A 15,173-nucleotide genomic window follows, 5' to 3' on the forward strand; every position below is an offset into this window, starting at 1 on the left:
TTTCAGTAAAGATTATGACCCTATTGCTATTATTACTTATATTAGTTTGCTAGGGCTGCAGGGTGACAAGGTATCACAGTCTAGGTGGCTTAAACTACACAAATTTATTTTCTACAATTCGGGAGGCTGGAGGTCCAAGATCAAGGCATCGGCAGGGTTGGTTTGTTCTGAGGCCTCTCTTCTTGGCTCACAGATGGGCACCTTCTCTCTGTGTCTTCACATCGTCTTCCCTCCTGCGTGTCTGTGTCCAAATTTCCTCCTCTTATAAGGACACCAGTCATATTGGATTAAGGCTGGCCCTAATGATCTCATTTTCACTTACCTCTGCAAAAGCCCTGTCTTCAAAAACTGTCACAGGCTGAGGTACTGGGGGTTAGGGTCTCAACATATGATTTTCCTGGGGCAGGGGCCCCAATTCGGCCCCTAACATCACTGATAGGGTCCCTTGCCCCCCATCCTCCACTGCCTGACTTGGTGGCGGCTTTCTCCTCCCTTCTGGCCCAGAAATCGCAGTCAAGCGCTCAGCTCTGAGGCGAGTGTGGACGAAGGCGGAGTCTTTGAGAGTCTGAAGGCAGAAGCGGCCTCCCCGCCAGCACTCTTCTCCGGCTTATCGGGCCTCCCGACAGGCAGCCTCCCCGCCACCCCTTTCCCATCCAGCCTGGTGCTGGGGGCCGCGGCGGGCGGCGGGGACGTGTTCCTCCAGATGCCCACATCCAGGGAGGAAGGTGGGGGCCGCGGTGAGGGGGGCGCCTACCACCACCGCCAGCCCCACCACCACTTCCACCACGGCGGCCACCGCGGGGGCTCCCTGCTGCAGCACGTGGGCGGGGACCACCGCGCGCACTCCGACGAAGCGGGCGACGAGCAGCCGGGGACGCCCGCCCCGGCCCTGTCCGAGCTGAAGGCCGTGATCTGCTGGCTCCAGAAAGGGCTGCCCTTCATCCTCATCCTGCTGGCCAAAGTGTGCTTCCAACATAAGCTTGGTGAGTGTGGAGGGATGCAGGGCGCAAAGACTGCCGCCTCACCCATTGGGTAGGGGGATGGCGTCTCCATCCCAAGTGCCAAGGGAAGGCAGTAGAGGTCCTTATGGTGCAAAGTCCTTAAGAGTCCAGGATTCTGAGTCAGACCTGGGTTCAAATCCTGGCCGACTAGCTGTGTGACTTGGGGCAAGCCACTCATATTCTTTGAGTCTCAGATTCGTCATCTCTCCAGCGGGGTTGTGGTAGAAACTCCCACAGCTGGTTGGGTGACGTGAAGGAATAGAGTGTACTACCCAGGAGTTCAGACTGCTTGGGTCTGAACCTGGGCTCTGCCCCCTTCCTAGCTGTGTGACGCTGGGTACATTATTTAACCTCTCTGTGCCTCAATCCAATCATCCATAAAATGGGGGTTAAAATAGTATATGTACTATTACAAATACTATTACATATGTATTATAGCTATACATAGACTCTAATAGTATGTTACAGATACTGTTATAGTATATGAACAGCATCTGCCTTCGTGAGATTGAGTGAGGTTAAATGAGTAAACATATGTAAAGCACTTAGGACAGTGCCTGGCAGAAAGTAAGTGCTGTGCAAGTGTAGATTATTATTTTTATTATATTCGTTATTAATACATGTAAGATACTTAACATAGAACCCTGCACATAGCAAGTGCTCAGTAAATACTACCTAATATTATTATTAGGAAGTAAGATAATGATTCATAAGTGCTTAGCCTAGCACCTGACACACACTTAACAGTCAGTAAACGTGGTTTCTGGTCCACTGTTGTTATTATCTGTTACGTACTGTTATTAGATCATGATGTTGCTGTGTCCTGGAGAGTTTAGGCTATTGTTTTTATCTTATGGTAGAAATTACGGTACTAATTACTGTCTCATGGCTTATTACATCCCACAAGAAATATCTAGAGGAGCTTAGGCCATCATTTGTGTCTCATTTGCCCCTTTCTGGTGGGTTCCAGCTGACTCAGATCACTCCTTCCTTTTTGGGGTGCTACCATGTCAGTCCCTCCCTTTTTTTTTTTTTTTTTAAAAGCTGGGTTTTTTTTTTTGTTTGTTTGTTTTTTTAAATTATTTATTTATTTATTTTTGGCTGCGTTGTGTCTTCGTTGCTGTGCGAGGGCTTTCTCTAGTTGCGGCAAGCGGGGGCCACTCTTCATCGCGGTGCATGGGCCTCTCGCTGTCATGGCCTCTCTTGTTGCAGAGCACAAGCTCCAGACGCGCAGGCTCAGTAGTTGTGGCTCACGGGCCTAGTTGCTCCGCGGCATGTGGGATCCTCCCAGACCAGGGCTCGAACCCGTGTCCCCTGCATTAGCAGGCAGACTCTCAGCCACTGCGCCATCAGGGAAGCCCAGCCCCTCCCTTTTTATTCCTAGAAATGGAACCTGGCGTGTTCTCCCTTACCCTGAATTCCAGCAAACTCACCACTAATTTTTATTCTCAAGTTTGGTCATTTTGTTTCTCAGTTGGCAGGTTTTTTGTTTGATCAAAGAGAATAGTACAAGAAGAGATTGTGGGGTTACTGGTTTTGATTTTATATGTTTTTAATGAAGAAACACGTCTTTTACAAAGAAGATCTGGAAGAATGCCTGGAATACACGTACTATTTAAAAAGTAAAAGTGAACTCCAAGCTTGGGAACTGTGCATGTCATGTGAAAGCAGAATCCTTTCCACAGGGAACAAAAAGTAGGATTCGAAAATCCCTATTTAGGGAGAATTCCAAGATAGTAGCTTGCTAAATTGTGGAATAAAATTCAGTTCTTTTTCCCTACTCTGCAAGGGTCATGTTTTCCTATCAGCTAGGAATTCTTTCCCCTTTAACATGAAACTTCAATTTCTTATGGTGTTGTGGTCTTTTTCTACATATGCTTTTATTACAAATAACACGCCTCAGATTCTTTTTGGAAGTAGAAATAATAATAGGCACCACTTCCTAACTTCTAGAGATTGTACACTGTAAGCAGTATCCCTCCTTGAGTTAAGTACTGTTATTATTCTGTCTGTTTTACAGAGGAGGAAACTGGGGCTCAGAGAGGTGCAGTGATTAGTCCAAGCCAAGATTTGAACACAGGTCTTACCAGACTGCACAGCCCATGCTTCTAACTGGTTCTATAAAATACGCCCACAGTGGCGGGCCTCAATCCCATCCCTAAGTCAGAGGCCTCTTCTCAGAGTGGCTTGGGGTTCCCAGTGATATACATGGCAGCCCAAATGCCCCAGAAATGGGATTTTTCTCTCTCCTCTGTGGTTAGCGTGTCAACCCCGAGGGGACCAGGGATTGTCCGTAGTAAGCCCAGGCCAGGTCTGACGAGTCTAAGTGGGTGGTCTCGGCCCCTCCTCTGTCCTGCAGGCATTGCTGTGTGCATCGGGATGGCCAGCACCTTCGCCTACGCCAACTCCACGCTCCGGGAACAGGTCTCTCTAAAGGTGAGTCACCTGGTAAATTACTCTCCTGGGGCTGCTGTAACAAATGACCACAAACTTGGTGGCTTAAAACAACACAAAGGGATTACTCACAGTTCTGTAGATCAAAGCCTGAAGTGGGTCCCTCTAGCCTAAGATCAGAGTGTCAACAGGACTGTGTTCCTTCTGAAGGGTTCAGAGGACAGTCTCTTTCCTCGCCTTTTCCAGGTTCTAGAAGTCACCCACATTCGTTGGCTCATAGCCCCTTCCTCCTTCTTCGAGCCAGCAACGTTGTATCTCTGTGACCATCCCTCCATAGACACATCTCCCTCTGACTCTCCTCTTCTGTCTCCCTCTTCCACTTTTACGGACTCTTGTGATTACATTGGAGCCTCCTGGATAATCCAGGAGACTGTCCCTCACACAGGGTCAGCTGATTAGCAAACTTAATTCCACCTGCAACCTTTATTGCCCTTTGCCATGTAACCTAACATATTCACAGGTTGCAGGGATTAGGACAGGAACACCTTTGGGAGGCCATTCTTCTGCCTCCCACCCTGGGCAGATCCCCGGATGTGCCATCCTTCTCCCTTCCAACAGCAGCCTCTCCCCATGTGCCCCTGGCCCATTCCCCTTATCCTCCCGGCATTCAATCAGTTAGCTCACTTCCAACCCACACCCATGGTTAAGGCCGCCCCACGGGCACTGCTGGGTGGCCGTACGGCTTCACCACCATCATCCCGAATGCCCTCTGGTATCAGCCGAGCACTAACCATGTCCAGCACGGTGCTGGACCCATTACACAGCTCCTCTTGCAGTTTCATCCCAGCAACCTGGGAGGGAGGCAAAATCATTCTGAACTCATTTTCCCAGTGAGGAAATAGTGGCCCAGAATTTCTTGGCTAAGACATAAGTTTCTTGCCTAAGGCCACACAGCCAGCGTGAAGGGTGGCATCAGGATATGAACCCAGGCATTGAGCCCAGAGCCTGTACTACCCCCCAGATTCAAATTCCAGCTCCTCCACCCTCCTGCAAGCCCTTGGATGGGTTACGTCACTGATCACAGCCTCAGGTGCCACCTCTGGAAAAGGAACTGCCACACCAACTTCATACACCCATCGAGAGGATTAAATGAGATGGTGCATGGAAGGTGTTTAGTGCAGTGCCTGGCTCATAGGAACAACTTAATTGAGCTATTTTTAACAAGCCTGTTTTCTGCTGCATATGTGACCCTATAATAGCCACCATCCTCTCTGACCTTGCTCTGGGGTCATCTGCTTTCTCAGAAGCACCTAGGCATCCATGAGGCACAGATGCCAGCTCAGTTTTTATTTGATACATGAGCACATTGAAGTCTGGAGTTGGGCATGGAGCCAGAGATTCTTCTTGACCCTCAGTCTCATCTTCTTCATGCAGACCCCTTTTTGCTGCTATTAGAACAGCAGGTTGCTCAGTGTCATGGTGGAGGCTATTGGGACTGTGGCTCTTTCTCAGATGCAGTAACATCCGCGTGGTGCCTTGACTTGAATTTTAGGGGCAAGGGGATGCCTGTATCCATGGACAGGCTTCTAGGGGTCTTTGAACCCTATGAAGACACAGGTGATGATTTGCCTGTCTGTGTATATTTCAGTGGAAGAGAGCCTGCATGACTCTTAGTAAGTTTAGGAATCTCAACTTACTACTGGAGAAGTACCCCATTTGTCCTTCAGAGTCTGGCTTCTTGGAGCATTGCTAATTCCCTTTCTCTTCCACTTTTGGTTTGGATTTACGGGGGATTAAACCGGAATCTATTATTTATTGGCATAAAAAGGGCTGCCGAGTGGATTAATCACATTGATAAGAGCAGTTGGTTGGTTGGAGGTGGTTTCTCAGGCCGTTAACCTTGACCCCTCCTGGAATAATGGGTGGATGGAGATGCATTTATTTTGTCTACACTATGGAAATGTGTGTTGTAACAGTGTGTCGAGCACTGAGCTGTGTCTGGAGACAGTGGAGCATTTACCGAAACCACAGGCAAGGTTACACTGGGAAAGTTATGACCTCATCTTATTCCAGCAATGCAGCCGCCCTGGTCCAGGAAAAGACAAGCTTTTCAGCTTGTCAGCAGCACGGGGGTCTGATTATGTATCCCAGGGTACACAGGCAGGAATGCCCTGCTCTACGCCTCGTCTAGAAATTTCCTTAGGTTGCTGTCAGGCTGAGAGACTACTGAGAAACAGCCAACTGAGAAGGTTTCCCAGCTTGTCTTCCTGGGGACTAATCAGAAACAAGGCTGGAGAAAGAGAAACGGGGCTAGATTGCAAAGGGCTTTGACATCCATGTGTACGAGTTTGAATTTAATCCTATAAATGTGGCCCTATGTTGAATGGTCAGTCCAGGGCAGTAGCCCAAAGGTCCATGCCGGAAAAAGTTAGAACAGAAGTTTCCAACCTGTCGATCTGAATCTACTGCTGCGTTGTAAAGTCAGAACAACAAGTCCTACCATTTAGTGAGCCTGAAATGTGAGCCTGTACCAGACTGAATGTTTACATTTATCAAGTTTACTTAATCCTTAACAAAACCTCATTTTAAAAAAAATTTTTATTTATTTATTTTTGGCTGCGTTGGGTCTTCGTTGCTGCACGCGGGCTTTCTCTAGTTGTGGCGAGCGGGGGCTACTCTTCGTTGCGGTGCACGGGCTTCTCATTGCAGTGGCTTCTCGTTGTGGAGCACGGGCTCTGGCACATGGGCTTCAGTAGTTGTGGCACACAGGCTTAGCTGCTCCACAGCATGTGGGGTCTTCCCGGACCAGGGCTCAAACCCATGTCCCCTGCATTGGCAGGCGGATTCTTAACCACTGCACCACCTGGAAGTCCCAAAACCTCATTTTTTAATGAGGGCACTGGAGCTTAAAACATGTGCCCTTGAGCCAGAGTTACTTAGTTTCTCTGTGCCTCAGTTCCTAACAGTAAATGTAAACTAACATTTCTTACATGCCAGGTACTGTTCTAAGCAGTTCATGTACATTAATTCTCAGACTCTAGAAGAGAGATACAATGTATACCCATTTTACAGAGAAATGTAGCAAGTTTAAGTAATTGCCCAGGGTTGGACAGCCTCCAGATAATAGACCAAGGATTTGAACCCAGGCCACCCAGCTCCAGAGTCTGATTTGCTAACCATGGTGCCCTCCTGACTCTCTGGATTGTTCTCCTAGCAGGTTCACACATTTCTGTTACCTTCTCTGTAACCATCCCTTAGGTTCCAGTGGGATGGAAAGATGCCAACGCCCTTCCTTTCACCATTAGCCCCACTTCCTCCAAACCTTTGAGAAAGGGAAAAGTTGCCCTTTGTCGGGGAACATTCTGGAATATCCTGCCAGGTGCAGCTTTGGCGTTTCAGCATCTCCACAGATCTCTTGCTTTGTCTCTAGGAGAAGAGGTCGGTGCTGGTCATTTTGTGGATCTTAGCCTTTCTGGCGGGGAACACCCTGTATGTGCTCTACACGTTCAGTTCCCAGCAGCTGTATAACAGGTGAGCAGGGGAGTCTGACCCCCAGTGAGAAAGTGGGGGGCTTTGTTGGACTCAGGACCCACAGCCCCTTCATTTGAGAACAATGCAGTAGCTCTAGGTCATGTTGTAACTTTCACATCCCACCCTGTTGTCATATACACGTGCCTAGAGCATGATTCTTTATAGAAATATAATGCAAGCCGCATGTGTCATTTTGCATTTTCTAGTAGCCACATAGTGCGTCGTGGGGGAGGACTGGCCAGTAGTGGTCTCTGGCACAGGGTTGAAACTCAAGCCAAGCTTTCAGATCATGTCCATCTGTTTTAAAAATGGGCTTTGAGGAGTGACCCATTTCACCACTTTCTGGGGCCACCCGAAGTTGCATGAAAGCAATTTGGGAAGTTAGTTCCAAGGCATCAACATGCCTCCCGCACACTGCATTAGTTGCCTGGCCCAGAAGATCAAGGTCCTGGGGGAGGGTAAAGGAGATGGAGTCTCTCAGAACCTTGGAGGAATTTCCAGCTCATGCCATTCTCTGGGCATGATCACATTCACAGGCTCAGACCTCTGTGCCCTCATCAAACCAGTGCTGAGGCAAACTGGCAGCACACAAAGAGAAAGAGAGTGACCTCGGAGAAAAGCAACAGAGCTGAGCCTCCTTCCTTATTGATGTCAGTGGTCTAGAGTGTGTTTGTAAATGCTACCAATAGCCATTATCTTATTTTGCCCTCCCACTCAGCAGGGTATTGGTGTCCCTGTTTTACAGGTGAGGAAACTTTGGCTTAATGAAACCCTTTCTAATAAGCCTTAGTCCCAGTAGGTAACAGAGACTTTGAATCATCCCAGGATTTGAAGTCTGATGACCAGTGTCAGAGGTTCTTAGTCTTGCCACGTACCAGCTTTGTGCCCTTCGGCAAACAGTGGAACCTCTTCAAACCTCGCCTAGTTTCTGCATTTGTGAAACCGAGAGTAAGTTAATTTCTGCCTTACCCACCTGAAGGTCATTACCCACCCGCAGGCTAATTATTAGAGAGGCCAAATGTTAATAATATGTGAAAAGTACTGGGCAAACTGTGAAACATTTGATATGTCATAATCATAATATTATTCTTTTATGATAAATTACTTTGTCTATTGGGGGTGATGGCTAATGGGACACAAAACTGACAATCAAATGTATCCATCCATTAAAGTTCATAGTGTACGTTAGAAATAAGTGGACTTAGTGATCAATCTGCGGAAAAACACTTGGGCATCTTTCTGGCTCCAAAAGCCAAAACAGAAAAAACTCTAAGACAATGAACTAAAACCTACGTGGGTGAATTTAACAGATCGGTGTCTCTGAGATCAAATGGAAAGTGGAGGGCAGATCTTCATTTCTTTTGCGATCAGAGATGCATAATAGAGAAGCAGGGCATGGAAGTCAACCAGCCAGCCTGGGTTGTGCCCAGGGAGGGACAAGAGCAAAGACAGAAAGGGGAGCTCAGGGCTGCCAGCCTCTCCCCATATCGTAACTTGGATGCCACTCAGACTTGCAGACAAGGCATCCCACAGAGACAGGGCTCAGATGTGGAAGGACACCAAAGGTATCATGAGAGATTGCAAAAATAGATTATTTTCATTGATTTAACCCTACTCTTGCTCTTCAAAATAGAAATTGACTTTTAAAAATAAAAGTACAAAAACAGACCAGTTCATTCCTAGGATGCTCTCCTCAGGGGGCCTCAGTTTGCACTGTTTTCCACCAGCCCAGCAGAGTATGTAGGAAGCGTTTAGAAAGCATTCACTCTGGGCTGTGCGCACTGTCCCCTGCTTTTTGGTGGACAGGCAGGACTCGGAGTGGCCTTTGCTTGGAGCCTCTAATCTGGCGGGAGGAAAAGCGAGGGGACCAGCACAGTTTGGGTGCTGGTTCCAATCCTAGCTCCACATTCTAGCTGAGATGCCGTGGGCGGTGACTCCACGTCGAAGCGCTCCAGATTCCCCAGCTCAAGATGCGATAATCATAGTGCCTACGACATAGAGCCTTTGGGAAGATGAAATGACTTGAGACATGTAAAGCATGTAGACTAGGGCCAGCATGATGTAGAAGGCCAAGATATTATCAATTCGATTAACATCATCGTCCACAGAGGTGATGGAGAGCAGTGCTACTCAGCATGTGGTCTATGGCTCAGTGCCAATTCGAGAATGACTTGTTGTCTGTCCCCAGTGAGGGAAGTACAGAAATTGAGTGTGAGGTTGACTTACCTGGTCACGGATGGGTAAAATGGGTTTACACACTCCAAGTAGTACTGCTGTGGAATAAGGACTGAGAGCAGTAACTGTAGCCGGGACACCTGGGTTCGAATCCACCACCATTCCATCATATTTGTAGGACCTTGTGCATGTTCATTTACCTTTCTGTGCCTCTTTTTTCTCATCTGAAAAATGGGTGGATAACAGTGCCTGCCCCGTAGAGATGTTGTTATCGTTGTCACTGCTGCGTGACAGAGTCAGTAGTATACCTATTATCTCATTGAATCCCACCAGTAACGCTGAGGGAGGGAACGATTCCCATTTTATCGATGAGAACACTGAGGCTTACAGAGAGAACATTATCTGCCTAGGGTCCAGTAATGGAGAGGCCTGGATTCAAATTCAAGTCTGTCTGATACTGATGCCCATATGCTTATCATGCAGTGTGACCTTGGGCAACTTAACTTCACACCTCCGAGCTTCAGCGCCTCATTTATAAAGTGGGGATGGGCAGTGCTCACTCTGCAGGACAATGAGATACAGTGAGTGACTTGCTTAGCACAGCGTCTGCACACCAAATCCCTCCTCTCTCCTTCTCTCTCTCTCCCTCCTTCATGTTATTGGTCGGCCTTCCTTCCTTCCTTTTGTTTCCTCTTGTGAAGCCTTTTGTGGCCCATAAAACTGGAGGGGACCTTAACTAATGATGCTCTAGGCCAGTCTCATCATTTAACTCTCAGGGGAACTGAGGCTCAGAGAGGTTAAGATACCCACCTGAGGTCACACAGCAAGTTAATAGCAGATTCAGGAACAGGGCACAGATACCTGACTCCCAGCTTAGTGCTCTTTCTACAGGTAATATTTACAAGGCTCCTAGAATGAGTAGAAGGGCCCCTAAGGGCCAGTGACCCTAAGTGCATCCTGACTTTCTGACTCCTCCCCCAGCCTCATATTCCTGAAGCCCAACCTGGAGACGCTGGACTTCTTTGACCTGCTGTGGATCGTGGGCATCGCAGACTTTGTGCTCAAGTACATCACCATCGCCCTCAAGTGCCTTGTCGTGGCCCTGCCCAAGATCATCCTGGCCGTCAAGTCCAAGGTAGGCCCATCACGCCAATCATGCAGGGCTTTCAGGATGCCTTCTGGAGAAGGAAAGGTTGGACTTGGGCAGAGCTAATGTCAGTGCATCAAATGAACAGAGCCTGAGCTAGTAGATCCTGTCTCCCACCTCTTGTCATCCCTTGAAGCTGAGCATCATTCTTTATTGTCACGACCTTTTTGTCACGCCTCTGCTCTCCAAGTGCATTTACTAAGTTTTGTTGTTCAGAGCTGGCCTTGATGCAATTTTCATCTAAATTTCACCCAAGGAAGGAAAAAAAGCACATTGACATGCCCTGGGTCCTGCTTCTCCCAGGGAAGGATGGCTCTCAAAGGTTTTTGACTCTCTGTGGTTTCTGGGGCACGTTATATAGAGGGTACCGAGGCTCAGAAGAAAAGGACTCTGTGATCCATGAGTGACGCCTGCCATGGACACAGGAAGCAGACTGGTGACAATGATTCTTTGGAGTGTACCTTAGGGAGAGGCCTGCAGGAGGTGTTGGGATGAAGAGGTCTTGGGGGATAATCACTGTAATTCAGAGGACTGAGCAGTGTGAGGAAAAGACATCACGGTTAGGTCAGAAAGCTCGGAATTTGTGCCAGGCATTGGTTGGCAGAAGAGCAGGTTGGAATTGACCATCTGTCTTGAGTGACAACTGATCAAATCACTGGCCAGGTGTATAAGAAAAACACACTCCTGTGTTTCTTCTGTACACACACACGCTCAATACCTCCGACACCAGATGTGTGGGTTTTCCACACATCATGTAATTCTCTGACACCGGCTGGGTATCCTTCAGTTTAACACAGTTCTGACACTGTCCACCTCGAGATAGTGTCAGATCCCACAGGATAAGGTCTCAGTCCCGCAAGACTGCCCCTGTCACTTCAGATGCCAGTCACCAGCCCCAAGTTGGCACCTGTACTTCTGACCAACCAGCTACAAATCAGGGTTCCCATGACCCCCTCCTTGGGTTCAGTGCCCCTTGGGTTCTAGATGCCCCGAACCTTTTCCTTCATAGCAGTTGTGGCACTTGGTTGAAGGCAGGAGACGTGAATCCAGGCATGTGAGGAAGCTGGCTCCGCACTGACTGCCTGGAATAATAATGGCTCGCAGTTATTGAGCACCGACTGTGTACCTGAGACTGTTCTAAGAGCACTTCATGTATGAATTACCTTACGTAGCCTCTTGCTATTCCTCTCAGGGAGGTACAGTTCCTGTCATTCACGAGGAGGAGACGGAAGGTTGAGCAGGCAGACAGCTATTAAGTGGTAGAGTTGGGACTCCAGCCCAGGGCTTCAGCTTCAGGGCCCAAGCTGTACCTCGCAGTGGGTATGGGAGAAAGATAAGGAAAACAGAGAATGGTTACTCATTGCCTAGTGCATTCTGGTTCTTGCTAGATTCTTTCCCATGTCTTGACTCATATAAGGCTCTCAACACCCCTCTGAGTGAGAGAGAGATTATTATCACCACTTTCTAGATGAAAAGCTGAGTACCGTCATCCCTCGGTATCTGCGAGGGATTGGTTCCAAGATCTTCCTCGGATACCAAAATCCATGGACGCTCAAGTCCCTTACATTTGGTCCTTCACATCTGCGGTTCCGCATCCTCAGATTTTCTATGTGAGATTGGTTGAATCCACAGACGAGGAACCTACGGATACAGAGGGCCCGCTGTATTCATTTCCTGTGGCTGCTATAATAAATAACCACATGCCTGGGGCTGAAAACAATAGAAATTTGTTCTCTCACAGTCCTGGAGGTCAGAAGTCCAAAATCAGTGTCACTGAAATGAAATCTAGGTGTCAGAGGTGTGTGTGGGGGTGCTGGATGTTAGGGGAGGATCCTTCCTTGCGTCTTCCAGCTTCTGGTAGCTGGCAGCATTCCTTAGCTCATGGCAGCATCACTCCAGTCTGCCTCTGCGGTCACCTGGCCTCTGCTGTGTATGACGTCTCCTTCTATCTGTCTCATACAGATACATGTGACTGCATTTGGGCCCCACCCAGACAATCCAGGATACTCTCCCCGTGCCAAGAGCCTTAACTTAATTGTGTCTTCAAATACCCTTTTTCCAGATGAGGTCACATTCACAGCTTCCAGGGTTTGGGACCTGGTATCTTTGGGTGGCCATTTTTTCACTTACCCTGTACTGTGGCTGAAAGAGGGGTGAGATATTTTGTCCAAAAAACACCCAGCTGGTCAGTTATAGAATCAGAATTCACATCTTCCAACTCCCAAGGCCATGGCCACGTCAGGAGATCATCTGCCCAGCACTGAATGGATGTCAGAATTCCTGGGCCATTCCTGACCCTGCCACTTTCCAGCCACGGGGCCTTGGGTGAGTCACTACGTGTGCCTGAACATGTTTCTTCCCTTAGAAAATTGAGATGTTTACAAAACCCCGTTTGAGATGCTGCAAACATAAAAAGACTTTATGTATGTGGGTGAAATGAGGGGTGGGTTGTCATTGCCTGGAGAGGAAGCAGGTGAGGCTTTGCAGCCCACCTGCCTATCCAGCATCCTTAGTCTTCCTCTCACTCTCTCCTGCCCCTCTTCCCTCTGTTCCCTGTGCTTCAGCCAGACCCTTCTTCTTTCATTTCCTTCCATACACCAACTAGTGCCAATCTGACATGTGGTAGATGTTCTAACCCCATTTTCCAGATGAGAAAACTGAGACTGAGTAACTAACCCTTACAGCTTCCAGAGTCAGCTGTGTGCTGCCCTTCTACCTCAAAGACCCTTTTCCTTTCTTGTGTCTTAACCACCTCCTGCTCCTCCTGCAGATCACAGCCTCTTAGAAACCTCCCCTGCCCCTTCAGGTGAGGTATGGTGCCCCTACTGGGGACTCTCACAGCATCCTGTACTTCCCCTGTTCTAGCACTCACCACCCTGAGTGTAATTGCTTGTTTAATTGTCTGCCTGCTCTGCTCGACTGTAACCTCTGTGACAGCAGGAAATGAATGCATCTGGTTTCTTTGTTGATGGATCACCAGCATCTGATATGCACTCGGAAGCATTCATTGTATATATGTATATATGTTTGGGTGGGTAGATGGATGGGTGAATGGATATATAGGTAGATGGATGCATTGGATGGCTAGATGGGAAAGTTGGTGGATATGTGGACAGATGGATAGTCCAGTGATTGTGTGGATAGATGGATGGGTAGATGGATGGATGGATATTTGGATAGATGATGGATGGGTACTTGGATGGATGGATGGATGGATGGATGGATATTTAGATGGGTAGATGGATATTTAGAAGGATGGACAGACAGGTTGGTAGATGGACGGGTGAGTGGATGAGTTGATAGTCTAGACAGCTACACTAACTCTCATCACCTCCTCTTGTAACCTCAGTGAGAGCTTAGACTCCATTGTCAGCTCAGCTCAAACCTCTCATATATGGTAGGTGTCCAGATACCTCTGTCATGAAGACACCAAAATCTACAAGGCAAAGTAGTACTCACTTCCCTGTGCTAGAAAGGAACATGCAGCAAACCTTCAAAGAAATGCAGCAACCAGACCAATAGTAATAAATGCAAGTAAACCTTGCTGAACAATTACCAGGAGTCAGGCAGTGTGTTAAGCACTGCCATTTGTTCAAGAAATAGTTACTAAATGCCAGAGGTGTGCTAGGCACTGTTCTAGGCACAGGGATACATCAGTATCAAAGTACAAAGTAGACAAAAATTTACATACTCATGGAGTTTATAGTCTACTGAAGACATCGTCTTGTTTAATCTTAGCAATCCTGGGAGGTAGGTACTGTTGATATCTCTCTGCACAGAGCAGAAACTGAGTTAAATAACCTGCCAGAGATTGCAAACCTCAGAGTAACAACGCTGATGGCAATAGGAACAGCTGATGTGGAGTCAGCCCTTCACGTGGGCCAGGCCCTGCTCTAACCCTTTTCCCTCTGACATCTGTCTCACAAGGCAAGTGCTGTTGTTTTGTGGGTTTTTTAAAAATTGAGGTAAAATTCACATAACATAAAATTAACCAGCAATCATTTTATTTTATTTTATTTTATTTTATTTTTATGAATTAGAACTGACATTTATTTGTTTATTTTGGCTTCGGTGGGTCTTCAGGAACTGACATTTATTTATTTATTTGTCTGTTTGTTTATTTATTGAGGCTGTGCTGGGTCTTCATTGTGGCCTGTGGGCTTCTCTAGTTGTGGTGCACGGACTTAGTTGTGGTATGTGGGATCTTAGCTCCCTGACCAGGGGTCGAACCCGGGCCTCCGGCATTGGGAGCGTGGAGTCTTCCACCGGACCACCAGGGAAGTCCCAGCAATCATTTTAAAGTATACAATTCAGTGCCATTCAGTACATTTACGGTTCTGTGCAACCATCACCTCTATCTAGTCCTAAGAGATTTTCATCACCCCAAAAGGAAACCCCGTACCCATTCAGTCACTCCCCCTTCCCTCTGGCCACCACCAATCTGCTTTCTACCTCTATGGATTTACCTATTCTGGGCATTTCATATAAATGGAATCATACATTATGTGACCTTTTGTGTCTGGCTTATTTCACTTAGCATCGTATTTTCAAGATTTATCCACATTGTAGCAGAAATCAGCACTTCATTCCATTTTAATGGCTGAATAATATTCCATTGTGTGGATAGACCACCCTCTGTTTATCCATTCATCCATTGATGGACATTTGGATTGCTTCCACTTTTTAGCTATTGGGAATAGCAGTGCTTTGAACATTTGTGTAGAAGTATCTGTTTGAACACAGTTTTTCTGGGTAAATACTTAGGAGTGGAATGGCTGGGTCATATGGTAATTCTATTTTTAACTTTTTGAGGAACCACCAAACTGTTTCCCACAGCAGCTACACCATTTTACACTCCCAGCAGTTGCTGGTTTTATCCCTGTTTTCCAGAGGAAAACACAAACGCAGTGAGAGGTTAAGAAGTA

The 15,173-nt window shown here is 47.4% G+C and overlaps 1 protein-coding gene across 1 annotated transcript in view; it reads left to right on the forward strand.

Moving 5' to 3' along the window:
- The window catches only part of RNFT2 (ring finger protein, transmembrane 2), a 58,573-nt gene that overhangs the window by 5,832 nt on the left and 37,568 nt on the right, over positions 1-15,173 (forward strand). The window contains exons 4-7 of the mRNA XM_065889526.1: positions 505-983; positions 3,361-3,437; positions 6,826-6,926; positions 10,083-10,236. Coding sequence (XP_065745598.1) covers positions 505-983; positions 3,361-3,437; positions 6,826-6,926; positions 10,083-10,236 — 811 coding nt within the window. The remainder of the gene's footprint in view (positions 1-504; positions 984-3,360; positions 3,438-6,825; positions 6,927-10,082; positions 10,237-15,173) is intronic.

This window comes from Phocoena phocoena, chromosome 13 (assembly GCF_963924675.1).
Source record: "Phocoena phocoena chromosome 13, mPhoPho1.1, whole genome shotgun sequence".
NCBI lineage: Eukaryota > Metazoa > Chordata > Mammalia > Artiodactyla > Phocoenidae > Phocoena > Phocoena phocoena.